The sequence below is a fragment of the Amblyomma mixtum genome, chromosome 6 (assembly GCF_055824585.1).
Source record: "Amblyomma mixtum isolate Tamu chromosome 6, ASM5582458v1, whole genome shotgun sequence".
NCBI lineage: Eukaryota > Metazoa > Arthropoda > Arachnida > Ixodida > Ixodidae > Amblyomma > Amblyomma mixtum.
Window position 1 is genome coordinate 65,062,173 of NC_143017.1, and position 12,670 is coordinate 65,074,842.

At 47.7% G+C, this 12,670-nt stretch overlaps 1 protein-coding gene across 2 annotated transcripts in view; it reads right to left on the bottom strand.

Moving 5' to 3' along the window:
* Window positions 1-1,044: 1,044 nt before the first annotated feature.
* LOC149339247 (cholinesterase-like) overlaps window positions 1,045-12,670 on the bottom strand; it is a 63,348-nt gene continuing 51,722 nt past the window's right edge. For both annotated transcript variants that reach the window (XM_089548000.1, XM_089547999.1), the window contains 2 exons: window positions 4,738-6,230; window positions 1,045-2,784 (listed from right to left, as the gene is read on the bottom strand). In XM_089548000.1, the coding sequence (XP_089404126.1) occupies window positions 2,607-2,784; window positions 4,738-6,227 (1,668 nt within the window). In that variant the 5' untranslated portion in view covers window positions 6,228-6,230 and the 3' untranslated portion in view covers window positions 1,045-2,606. The remainder of the gene's footprint in view (window positions 2,785-4,737; window positions 6,231-12,670) is intronic.

The following is a 12,670-nucleotide window of genomic DNA, read 5'->3' on the forward strand; positions in this document are numbered from 1 at the left end:
CCTTTACCTCCTAGAATGTTGAGTACCCTCCATATCAGATTAAACTAATCCGATCAACTAGTGTACTTTAATGCACCCACTAATCCCCTCTAATCCACCATAATTCATTTTCTGGCGTAGGCTTTCTGCTATGAATTTAGGGGTCCTTTGGAATTTCGGTGAGTGGACCAACTGGGAAATTATAGGTGTTGGGGGGGGGGAGTCCTCTGTTTTCATATTTGGGTGCGTTCTGTGACTGGTGCGCTGGTGGTCACGTGGTGTTGTAGACGCCAAGGCCCTCTCACCCGTATTCGTAGATCGCGGAGAGTCCTGATACCGCTACTTGTGCAGTGGTGCCGCGGTTAAGCGATGTGCCACTACCCTGGCAGGGGGGTGTTTCAAACACAACCGACAGTGGGTCCAGTGAGAACCACGCTGGGCAAGTTGTGATGACGTCACAAGGTTACGTAACCCCAATTGGCCAGTCAGAGAATTTTGTTACTGAGACATCAGAAGCTGCATGAAGATATCCTGAAGGCTCTCGCAATAAAAAGTGCATTAATAAATGTCTTGTCCTAAATAAGATAATTCGACAGCGTAGGTTACCTTTCGTGGTTCCAACAGATGCCTTTGTAGATGTTGAGTATGGAGTGACTGACAGTAGCTTTAGAGTTATTTTTCTTCCTTTATGGACGACTGCGACAGCAGGGTGAAGTCTAAGTTGGCGATTGTCAGAATCATATAAACAAAACCACAGCGCACAGTAAAACGTAACTGTGTTATACATCGTTTAATAAACGACTGTAACACAAAGAATAACAACGACAAAGTTGCATGTCCTGCTTTCGCTTTACTACGTTTCGACTTCCAGATTCTCACGTGACGTCATGGCCGCGTGAAGTATTGTGCGATGACAGCACCGGCAGTGTTTTTCTCGGGCTTAGGCCTACCACCCTGGCGACCTGACAACGTGCAAAGACAACGGCCCGGTCTTTGTGCAGTGCCAGCGATAAGGACATATAGCTCCGTCAGAACAAAAGCACCGATTGATCACAACACATGGGCTCAGAAACAACTTAGATCTTTATGTGCTTGAGAGATTGCTTGGCCAAAGCCAAAATAATCGCAAACATTTGTGATTGTTTGGAAGCACCATGCTACTGTTCTGAAATATCCGTTTTCCCTGTGTCTTCTGCGTACACCTGTTAAATCTTCACGTCACAAATACTGGACAGTTTTAATCGGCCTCGGCGATAATAAATGCACAGCAGACACTTTTAACTTTTGCAACATGTTGGTTTCTAATCACTGAACAATTTTTATCGAATCGCGTCACACGTAAGCCTTCTCTTTTGAGAGTAGTGCTTTGATTCAGTTACGGCAGTAGTAAAAGCTGCCATGCCAGCGGTAATCTTCACCTGTACTCATGGGGCTGTACGAGATCATCATAATTTGCTTGCACATTTACATGTTGTTGTTTCAGGCTTTCGCTTATTCTTTCTCTTTTTTTGTGTTTTGGTTTGCAAGACGCACCGCTTTCATACGCTGTGTTTGCGGCAGTCGCTGTGAGTGCCGTATCACTACAGTTCGTTTTTCATCCCATAGCTGCAAAAAAAAAAATCTGGCCTATTTAGTGATTTCATAAGCTTCAAGAGCTTAAGATGAATGAAAGGACACAATAAAGCCTGCTAAGTTGATTTACGTGCCCAGTCCGATCGTCTATAAATGATCAGGTTAATTAGCATAATTTGAATCTTGAGCATTATTTGACAGCTTCAAGATAGTCTGTTTTGCAGTCCGCAATTCTCGGCTAAACAAAAATGTTGCCAAGTTACCGTTAAGAACACGATTTTAAAAAAATATATATATCTCCATCCTTTTTAACGTACCTTCTCTTTGAAAATGTATCCGGCCGGATCAAAAGTAAAATCTCTATCTTCAAAGGAGATCAGGGGGGTTGCAAATTCACCACGTAGCAGCTTACTAGATTCGACAAATAAACAATTGCAAGGAGTCCAGTTATATTTCCCGCCTTTCTGGCGCCATTAACCGAAGCTGATGCATGAAAGGAAGCGGGGTAAAGAAAACCGACCTGCCTTCTCGGAGTATTAATCAGTCGTAAGGATGAACATCCAAATCGTATTCGATACCCGTTCAGACAACGCGAATTAAGTTCCTGCTTTTGGCGTGACATAGAACATATTATTGTTGACCTTGCAAGGCGCTCCAGATCTGGAGAAACACATCTGATAGTATATAGGCGCGGACAAAGGGCACGATTCTAGCGGGCTGAAGAGGCATAAAATATACCCAGGGCAGTTCAACATGGTTCGGCGTCCGAAAGGGCAGGTAATTGGGCTTCCTTTCTACTTGGTATCTCCCTAGTGTGGTTTATATTTCGCTCGAAGTTTCGTAGTCAGCAGGGAAAATCTCTTTGTGTACTTCGAAGTCTAGGCGTCATGTACAATCTTGTCCTACCTGTCCAGCGGCCGCTCCATAGGTCCTAAATTCCCTTGCACGATACCAGCATGGTGATGCATTTGTCAAAAAGATGTCTACGGCATTCGTTCCGCCTTCAGTGGAGGGCGCAAACAGCTTTCGCTTGCGGTGCGTACGTGCAAAGGTGCTCAGAGGCAGTCCAAGAGGTTGCTCTGCAGGTTGGGCTTGGAGAGGTGTTCCCAGAAGCGGCACCTGTCCAGCTCCCGCAGCGTCTCGACCTCCGTGTCGTTATCACCTATCCTAACCACTTTATGCTCCTTGGCATCGAACAGAGGCCATGGACTGCCCTGCACCGGCGGCGGAGTCCTGCGATGAGACAGTATCGGCACAAAGTTAACGAATTCGTCGTTGCTCTCACGTTGTACAGGGCGTCTCATTGTTTTCTATGCAGGGTAAGTATAGAAGGTTTATTTCAAGAATAATTTCAGCAATCTAAGTAATTATTTCATAAATTCTCAGATCTCCTTGAACGAGATATCTGCCTGTGCTGGAAGCCACAAATAGAAAGTAGTATACCCAGTTCAGTATGATTGCATTTTCGTAAACGCTGCAGAAAATACAATGAAAGGTCCTCAGGAAGGCAAGGCAAATTGAAAAACAATGCGTCCACCTGGGGTAAGAGAGGTTCGAAAGGTTAAAGCGTAGGAACCTTTTTCCCATTGAGTCTGTTCAAGGCGTTGTCATTGAGAATAAGGCGGCCATGAGAGCACCCAAATATAACTTCAGCCTCTTCTTTTCGTTAACCTGTTCTCTTGTTTCATGCATGTTCCAGAGCAGACAAACCTTGTCCAAGTGTGCATTTGATCAAACAGCAGGGAAAATGTTCGAACTGAATTCTTTGATTAGAAAGAGCTTATTGCCCAAACTCTCTTATCGCTTCGAAAATACTTTCAAGCGAATGATCTGCCTCTGGCCACAATGTAAGAAAAACACTAGAAAGACACCTTATACAAATTTTGCCCTTACGATATCTCTTTCCGGCTCCCTGCAGCTTTGTTTCTTTTTCCGGTTTCAAAAGGCGCATTTATTAGAGAGCGAAAATTGTATTTTAAATGCAACATTTTCTCCCGCCACTTCACTGAAACCCGTGACGTCAAGACCAAACGGACTACGTGATCACAGCTTGGTATAACCTAACCTCAAAGATCGCCGTTGAAAAGAACTGGCATCACCCCACTTTACTTGTCTAAGGGGCAGGTTACGCACAGATGTATTTTATTATTTTGCATCTTTTATTGCTTGTAACGGCTCCGTTGTTAGTTAGAGTAGCGACTTTGACGGTAAAAAGCAGTAACCTATTCCTACATGCCAACTTCAGTTTGACCTGAGTGATTTCAAAAAAGCCTTGGCACAGAGAAAAGTTTTACTGTCGATATAGAGGCCACTTGCAGTCTGTTGAGAAGCACCAGGTGAGTTTTAAACTTCTAGCTATAGCATCATAGTGCCTGCATTAGCATGTCAATTTCTATTGGCTCAGAAAGACAGAATATAATCAGGTGTCTGTATAGTCTGATAACAGCGGTCCTTCACGGAAAATTGTTTCTTGTTTTAACCGCGGTCACTTTTTCTGACGCTTTCATTCAGTTTCACGATATTACCGGATGAGGCTTCAAGACGGGGCATCCAGCTCTCTCCCTCGACGCAAACGACCCGTATGCATTAGTATTGCAGGCCATTACGATTGCACACGTTCACTACAGACATATATACACTATTCATAAACGCTTTCTATCTTCGCTTATAGTCCTTGACTGCCAGGATGGCTCTTTATTAAGCCAAGTTCAGACATTCTTCGCAAGCCGCCCTAGCAACCGTGCGTTGAAGGCAAAAAGTTTCACTTTGCCTCCTTAAGTATAATGTAGCTATATGAAAGCGCATCCCGAACGCACACGAGCCGGTACATCCCTTTCTTCCACTTGTCGCACATGAAAAGATTGTAACACTACATTTAACGACAAGCATCTCAAATGCATGAATTTCTGAAATTTTCGTGTAATTCGTGAAAGTCGGAATGAAATAAGGTTACTCATAGTGCATTACTAAGCAGCTGCAGAGGGTGACGGTGGACATATAATCAGAATTAACCAGTTTTTCCTTATTGGTGAGCTGTGGCGGCAACAGGGACAGCCAGTTGGTTACTCGAATATATTAACGAACAGCATGCCTGGTTTGCGAATCGTAGGTTTCACACTACAGCTGTCTCCGCAGCTACACACAAGGTTTTATTGGCTTCCTAAATACGTAGGCTAATGAACTTACCCAGTCTTCGAGAAGGTTACCCAGATGTCCATAACCTTCCTGCTAAATTCTCGGTCAGCTTCAGAGTATCTTGCCCTTGGACGGTCCCTAAGAGGCATCCCGAACACGTACTGCACGTCATCGAAGTGGGTCATGCCAAACCATTTATCCAGGTGCTTTACAGTCGTTGAGCGATACACCATGTTGTAGTAGTAGACGTGGGACTCATGCTGTGACAGCTTCTCGCCGAAGAAAACTTCGGGGCAGCGCAAAAAGGCGTCCCCGATGGCGTTACCCAGCTCTGACCGCAGCTTCGCGTATTCATGCTCTCTGAGTGCACCCACGTACAAGTTGTACACTGCTTTCACCACAAAAGACGGCGCGAACGAAAAGCTTTTGAGGAAGAAGTACACCATGTCCGTCTTGCTGACGCGCAAGGATTGCCGGAACGGAAACTGCATCCAAAATTGCAGGCTCGCAAAGACGGCACCTTCATTCTCCACGTTTCCGAGGAGGAACTCCTTCGGTACACTCACGTCGGCTGCATTGAGAGGGTCATTTGGCAGGTACTCGTCGCCGTAAACAGCGGTGAAGCACATCAGGTAATGAGAACACACGATAGACTGCATGACTGCGAGATGGTGCGCGGTCTTGTTCTGCAGGCAGTGGACCACGTCAGATGTATTCTTGGTCACGCAACCTATACTGTCAGCCAGCTCATGTGCCTTCTTTGCTGCGGTGGCAGAAGAGTCTGCCAGCTGGCCAACTAGCACTCCGCCGCTCTGAACAATGGCCCTCCGGAAGAGCGATCGAGCCACGGGTGAAATGGTGTGGAAGCCAATAGACCACGCGCCGGCACTCTCTCCGAACAGCGTCACATTGTTGGGGTCGCCGCCGAAGCGAGCGATATGCTGCTGTACCCAACGCAGGGCTAGAACTTGATCCAGTAGCCCCTGGTTTCCCGGCGCTGGCGTTATGTCTTTGGGCAGTGCGAGGAATCCGAAGACACCCAGGCGGTAGTTCATGGAAACCACGACCACATCTCCCTCGGCAGCGAGAATGGCACCGTCGTAGAGGTTCATGGATGCTGAGCCGAAGTCGAAGCCTCCGCCGTGGACCCACACCATAACACTTTTGAGGGTGTCCGTGCCGTTACCCATCGAGTGTGGCCTCCACACGTTCAGGTAAAGGCAGTCCTCGCTCTTATGGCTCTCTTTTTCTACCCAGGGTGGCAGTGGATTCGATGGCGTGAACTGCATGCACGCGGCGCCTTTCTTAGTTGCCTGCAGCGTGTATGGTTTCCAGGGAGGAGCCGCCACTGCCGGCTGGAAGCGGCGTTCACCGACGGGGGGTTCGGCGTACGGTATGCCCAGGAATGCGTCCACCTCGCTGGTTCCGTTGAAAACTTTGACGATGGAGCCAGCGATCTTGCCGTTGTCCGTCTCAACGACCGGGTCTGCGACGGCCATCGCGATTCCGATGACCACAGCCGTGGAGATAAGAGGCATCATGACCTGCGAAGCGGTAGACGCAAAGAGCATACGAACAGGGTCACTGAATGCAGGCTTTTGCACGTATCTTACGCGCGATTTCGTCTCCTTGCCATCGTTTCAATGACGGAGGGCCACCACGCCGTCGGGGCGCCGAGGACAGCATCTGTTTTACGACAAGTGCGTTTTGCAATGGCCGCGCGGTTTGTCAAGGCGAGAAAATTGATGAACCGCGACGCCCACTGAATGTTGCGCTTTGTCCTTTTAAAGGACTCGCGCGTACGCTCATCTCGCTTCACCCCTTATGCTGCGAAGGAGAGAGGGCAAGTGAGCGCATGGAAATTTTTCCAGTGAACCCTACCCCTCGCAGCCTCTGCACGGGACAACCAACGTAATGCAATATTTTGAGGCCACTGAGATAAAATGGCGTTTTAAAATTCTTTACTTCTTTCGGCACACCAGGACTGCAGCTTCCTTTCCTTCATTTTTTCCGACACACAGAGACTGCTCCTTCCTTTCCCTTCTTTTTTTTTTCACTTGAGGTTGAGTTCTAGTTCACCGCAAACAACTGCACTTTTCTAAAACGAAATTTAGGTGGTGCAATAAAAATTTCATAACATCCAGACCGCACCGTAAATTATACTTGGAGGCAGAAACAAGACGGGAAGCCCCAGCGAAGCTAGCCTGGGGAAGACTTCACTCGCAAGGCCACTGACAACATTCCTAGGCAGAGTTTGGACATGCGTTTGCAAACCATATCTGGAGAGTAGTCCTTTTCACGAGGTACCCGAACGAAACAGCGCATTCTATCTGAGAGCTATTCCCCGTTCGCAAAAGAAGACAGGCTGCATTAGCGCTTCATCGTTCAGCCACCTGAATAAAAGAAAATGCCGTCTTTAACAACAATAACGGTAAGACGAGCGCTCTAATCTATGATTACCCGTGTTACAGAGTGTTGAAGTCCATTTCATTATTATTTTTCGCGGTCTGTCCTCTTACCTCTTTTTTTCTTAATTTGTGTCCGTTTTCACGCGTTTGTTACGTAGCTGATAGCACATGTTTCGTTTTTTCTCCTGAGTATTTTCGAAGCTGTTTGTGGCCTGGGCAGTAAAAGAGCAAATACACGACTGCATGAAAACGACAGCTGCCGCGGAACATGAAAATAAACAAGGAACATAAGAATATGAATCGAGGAGTGGCATTGTCTTGGAATTAACGAGAACATCGTGTAAAGAGGTCCACACATCCCTGTGGCTGTCCATGATAGCAAACCCCTATATGAAGTTCAGCCAAGAAAGTTGCAAAATACTAAATCGACGAAGTGCAGTTGCAGTGATTTCGTTCTCAAGAAAGTTGATGCGACAAGTAAGGTTTAAGAACCCGCAGAGACGCGTGGGCTTTGAAGGAAGGCAAAACGGAGGTCCTCGCGAAAATATAAGCCGCATGGTACTCCTTAGCATGTGATGACATCGCACAACATATGGGCATTTCTGAACTTCACCTCCATCAAAATCTGGCCACTTCGGCAGGGATTCCGTCCAGCGACCTTGGCCTGAGCAGCCCAATGTCACTAAGCCACTCCGACAAGCCTTTAGGAAAAGAACCAACTCAAGGCAGGGTAAAACTGTCTATTGTTGCAGAATGTGCATGCAGTTGACAATACCAAACCCCCTTTCAGATTTGCAGACCGCCGTCCGCGTAGTTTCACAGTTCAGTTCAGGTTGCTTCGTCAGTCCACGAATCTCTGTAATTCAATTGAAGTTCATCATATGTCAGTGTAATTCACGAAATGCGTACCTGTCTCCGTTATACGCGCGATGGGCCGTTAGCTGGAATTAAAGTCGTATTCGAGATCTTCTTTCTCGGTAATGGGCTTACACTAACAAATAAGTGCCAGCAACAGAAGATGCGCTGTCTTCGCAGAAATAAGTAACAGAAATTGCTTGCCTGTAGTTTTTATCTCCTAAAATAAACACTCCGCCATCTCCCCAAATGCCCACCCCCATGCCCTCGATATACACGCCGACATATCTCGTAAGCGTCTTCGAGACAGTTCGTGGCTTTGTCATTGTCCTCTTCTTCGAAAAATATGATGTCGCTATTGTTTCATTTCTCGGTTTCCTTGCCTGTATCCCGTTAAAGTTTTCGAAGAATGCTGTGCGCAAGAACATTGTTCACGCCAGGAACCAATAGAAGTTGTGTTTTCACCTTAGCAGTGAAGCTATTTTTGGGACACTGCAAGCATCGCAGGTGCTGCACACGGGAACTGACTTGTTGCTGGGCATCTTATTTTGTTTTTACTTTCAGGTAGGTCCTAGGTCAGTCTATGTTCAAATAAACAGTACAGAGGTAAGCACGCTTTTTCGACAATCGGCTCAAGTAAAACTGCTTCACATGTGCCCACTCAAGCCTCGGCGTAACTATGGAGCTGTACAGTATGCAATTATATTATGGGTTAAATAAAGCAGGAAAACTATACCCTGATGCGGACGCTAAAAACGGGCAGGAACGAAAGAAAACTGTACTGAATAATTTACGTCATGGAGGAGAGGTCCTTTATCGAATGTCCTCGCCCTGTTTTCTGTCACGATATAGTTTGAACGAGCTTATTGCCGAGTTTTTTTTGCATCATGGTTACGAAACAGCGCAGCGGCACAAATCTTGTGCCGTTAGGCTTGGTGTAGTGGTAATGCTTTTTTAGTGCGCTTGACTAAATTTAGCTGATCAGCTAAAACATGCAGTCCCTTACGTTAATCAAGTAATCTTTCACTAACACCTCTTGGGCGAGCTTTGATCACAAGCGGAGTTTCCCTCACTCGCCTTTTCCGCGATAAGGCCGAAGTATAATAAATAACGTGTTCGTCGAGAATGGTAAGTTTTAACACTCAGCCGCGTTTTATCTATAACCGTGAAGTGCATGTCAAAACGTCAGACCGTTTAAAGCCTTGGAGACTTATTTGGCATTGTGTCAGCGTGTGCAGTGACGAGATGAACGGCAGCAAAAATCGGAGCTTAAGCGCTCGGAGAAAACCACTGGCCTGCACCACTAGGCTAGTTGGTGAAACACGGAGCCTAGAAAGGCCTAAGTGCATGGGAATGAAGACGATGCACACGATGGCTGGCGCTGGCTACGCGGCTCCGTTGTCGCATGCCTCAGTTGAAATTATACGTCCATAATTCTGGTCTGCCTGTCTTCCCTTTGTGCCCGTTCTATGCTGAATCCGACACGATTGTTCACTTTTTGTTGTACTGCTACCGCTTCTACTCTTTAAGTAGGCGCCTGCTAGCACACCTGCTTGAAAAGCTCAGTCTGGGTTCGTCTACTATAGTCGTCCTTTCCCTTCGGGCTCCTACATTTGAGAACAGCAAAAGGATTGTGCACTTCGCCATTCAACGTTGACTTTTGGAAAATAACTGGCTCCCATCCTAATTTTTTTTAGAATTATTACTTCGTTCTGCTCATGCACAAAAATAATCCGTAGCAAAAGCATTCAGTACTCTGCACATAAAACCCTTATTCGATTTTCAGTCACCCATCTCACAGGAACCGATTTGCTCATAGTCTTAACCTTCCAGTCTCCACTCTTTTTTTTTTTTATAAACGCTTTTGGGCATTTGTCAGTCGTCGCCCGTGTGTTGGCCTATCCCCCGCAGTGTGTACATGCTACTTTTACCCTGTGGATAACAACAACTTAGAACTGGTGTCTTAATGAGAGAACACTTGCCATCCTACACTGAACGCAAATCAGTCCGCAGAAACCTTGAGCCAATACAATAGCACAATACCCCCACAGTAAGCTTGTCGCACACTTGTGCATATTAACGAAAACCACTCAGTTTTCTGATAGAACCACCAACAGTCTGCTTACGCAGGCATCACTAAGCTTTAGGATTCGTGTGTCACAATAATTTCGTTCGTTAACTTATCTTTTTGCTTGTGCGGAATGATGACTTTCTTCAAATATGGTTCGACAAAGGCCATCTCGGCAGTCCATTCCAAGATGCGCTGACATGCGTGGCGACAAGCTGTCCTGGAGCTTCCCTGGACTATCGCCATAGAGCAAAAAGTTCGTCCCACATACCTTACACCGTAGATAGCGCAATAGAGCTGAGGCTCAGATTGATCATGATTGATTGATCATGGATTGATCATTGATCAGATTGATCATTGATTGATCTCGCCGCGCGTTCCACGAATCAGTCGCGGTGCTACTGCTAGGTACATTTTTCTCTTCAGCGTTTACCCCAATGTCAAGCTTGGGTACTTTGCACAGAAAAAAAAAATGGCAGTGGCTTAGCACAGCTAGGTCAGGATATACACAGCGAAATCAGTTTCGGCTACTGACATTTCGTTAGCGACACGCCGTAGCTGTCGTTCAGCAGCTTGGCGGCGTCTCTTCGCGAGACGTTCCTCTCGTTCTTCAGACGTGTCAGCCGCCCGCTTAGCCTTTCTCGCCTCGTTTTCACGCTGTCGGCCGGCCGGCCCTTTACCATGCGACGACTACTGGATCGGAAGCCTCAATTTCATGCAGCCTGTACTGCTGCCCTGACGAGCACGGCCGCTCTCCTTCTTCCATGGTGCGCGTCTGAGGAGCGAGCGCATCGCTTCCGGCTTATATCCCAGCAGCGCGGCGCGACTCTGCACATGCGCAATGCGGCACAGCGGCTGCGGCGCCATAATTGCCATGGTACCGGTTGCCATGGTAACGGCGCATGCGCAGTAGTGGCCTTTGGCAGGCACCGCGAAACGTCTTCTGTTAGCCCAGTGTACCTTTCGCCACAAAAACTCCACTCGCAAATGATCACCAGGATTTCCTGAAAAGCTATTTCGCAGACGCCTTGTCGTTACACTGGAAGTGGTTGAAACCTGTAGAGCAGTCGTGACGTCCTAAATTGGTATCACTGCGCTCCAAGCTGTGGACGCGAAGGGGGGGGGGGGGGGGGGGGCAACCATTGGGATGGCATGCTGTCCCTCACAGTAAATTTCCACAGGTTCTTTTTCTTCGTCTTTGCACCATAGGTGCCCCGCCAGAGACGGGTGGTTTCAATTTGAAGACTTGAAGACACAGGGATAACAAAAAGGGATACTTGAAGTTTTATATACAAATATTTACAGCGTATAGAAGTTTAGACACTCGAGACAAATTAACGGCAAAAGGAGAAACAACAAAAGGGGTGGAACTGGCTAATACTAGGGGAGGCCCCTACTCGGCGTAGCCGAAGATGCGTTGCATCTCACCTTAGCGCAGAACCCCGCTTCCGGCTCCGGGGCCCAGTTTTAAAGCCCTAAAGGCCCGGCCCACATTCCGTAGCTTCCAATCATGTTGCGGCCTTAACATCATTGGTTCATCCAGGGCATGGCCAGCCCTCTAGCTTCCGTAAGGTAGAGCACTCTTTCCACCACAAAATAAAAACAAACACAAATAGACGTTCGTGCCAGCACGTGCGCGAATCGGTACAGCGGGGCGCGGTGGACACCCGTACTTCTTGGCGCGTTCGCGAGCGGCCGCGTTCCAAATAGGAGACGCTTCGCTTTGAGCGCCCCCAGCCGCGTTCCGATGACCCCGCGTACACTACCGATCCCTTACACGCCCTTCCCAAGATTCTACAAAGGGCTCAAATGCCACTTTTAGAATTACAGCAACAAGGGATCGGTCCAACTCATGAAATCGCTGCGAGGGCGACGTACATAGAGCAGTCACATATCGTGTCATCACAAGCAAACAAAACCTGACGCAAAATGCACACGCGCACCAACAAAACAAGCGAAATGCACACATTCAAGTACGCGTTTCACACAATCAAATGCATACAGTGGCATGCCTGGCGTGCGCCGTAACACGGCGTCCATGTACCCAGTTCACTTGCATGCACGTCCTGCTCGCAAACGAGCACACACACACACCGACACTCGCAACTGGAGCGTTCACTAACACTCGTACGATGTCTTTAAGTGGCCACGTGAGCCTCCTTAGTCGCACCGGGTGTCCCTCTGTGCGTTCGAGCCAATACGTGTCTCAAACGACACGATTAACGCCGAATGGTCGCTAAGGTCATTAGGCTGGCGCCACAGCGGGGCAAGAACTCAACAGCTGGTGCCCCCCAGGATCAAACACGTCCCGGTTCTCGATGGGTCTAAACCCCTGACCACACAACGTAACTAAGGGCACGCTCTCTCCGGCGCGCCGGTACGAACCGCGTGCTGCACAACGAGCATAGCCCCTGGGCCGTCCAAATATATCAGTACGGTCAGTCTTGCTACATTTGATGTTGCGACCTGTAGCACGGTGCGTACTGTTCCTGCAAGGGCAAACATTTAAATTGCCGCTCCCTTCGTTATAGGAGCTTGCCGGCTCCGTAGCATTGTTTAACTCTGGGGCTGCATGAGCCCCCTCACAGTCATTCGGCCTGAATTTGTCTTGTGGCAAGCCGCCACTCATTTCCCTGTCATCAGATGACCTGAT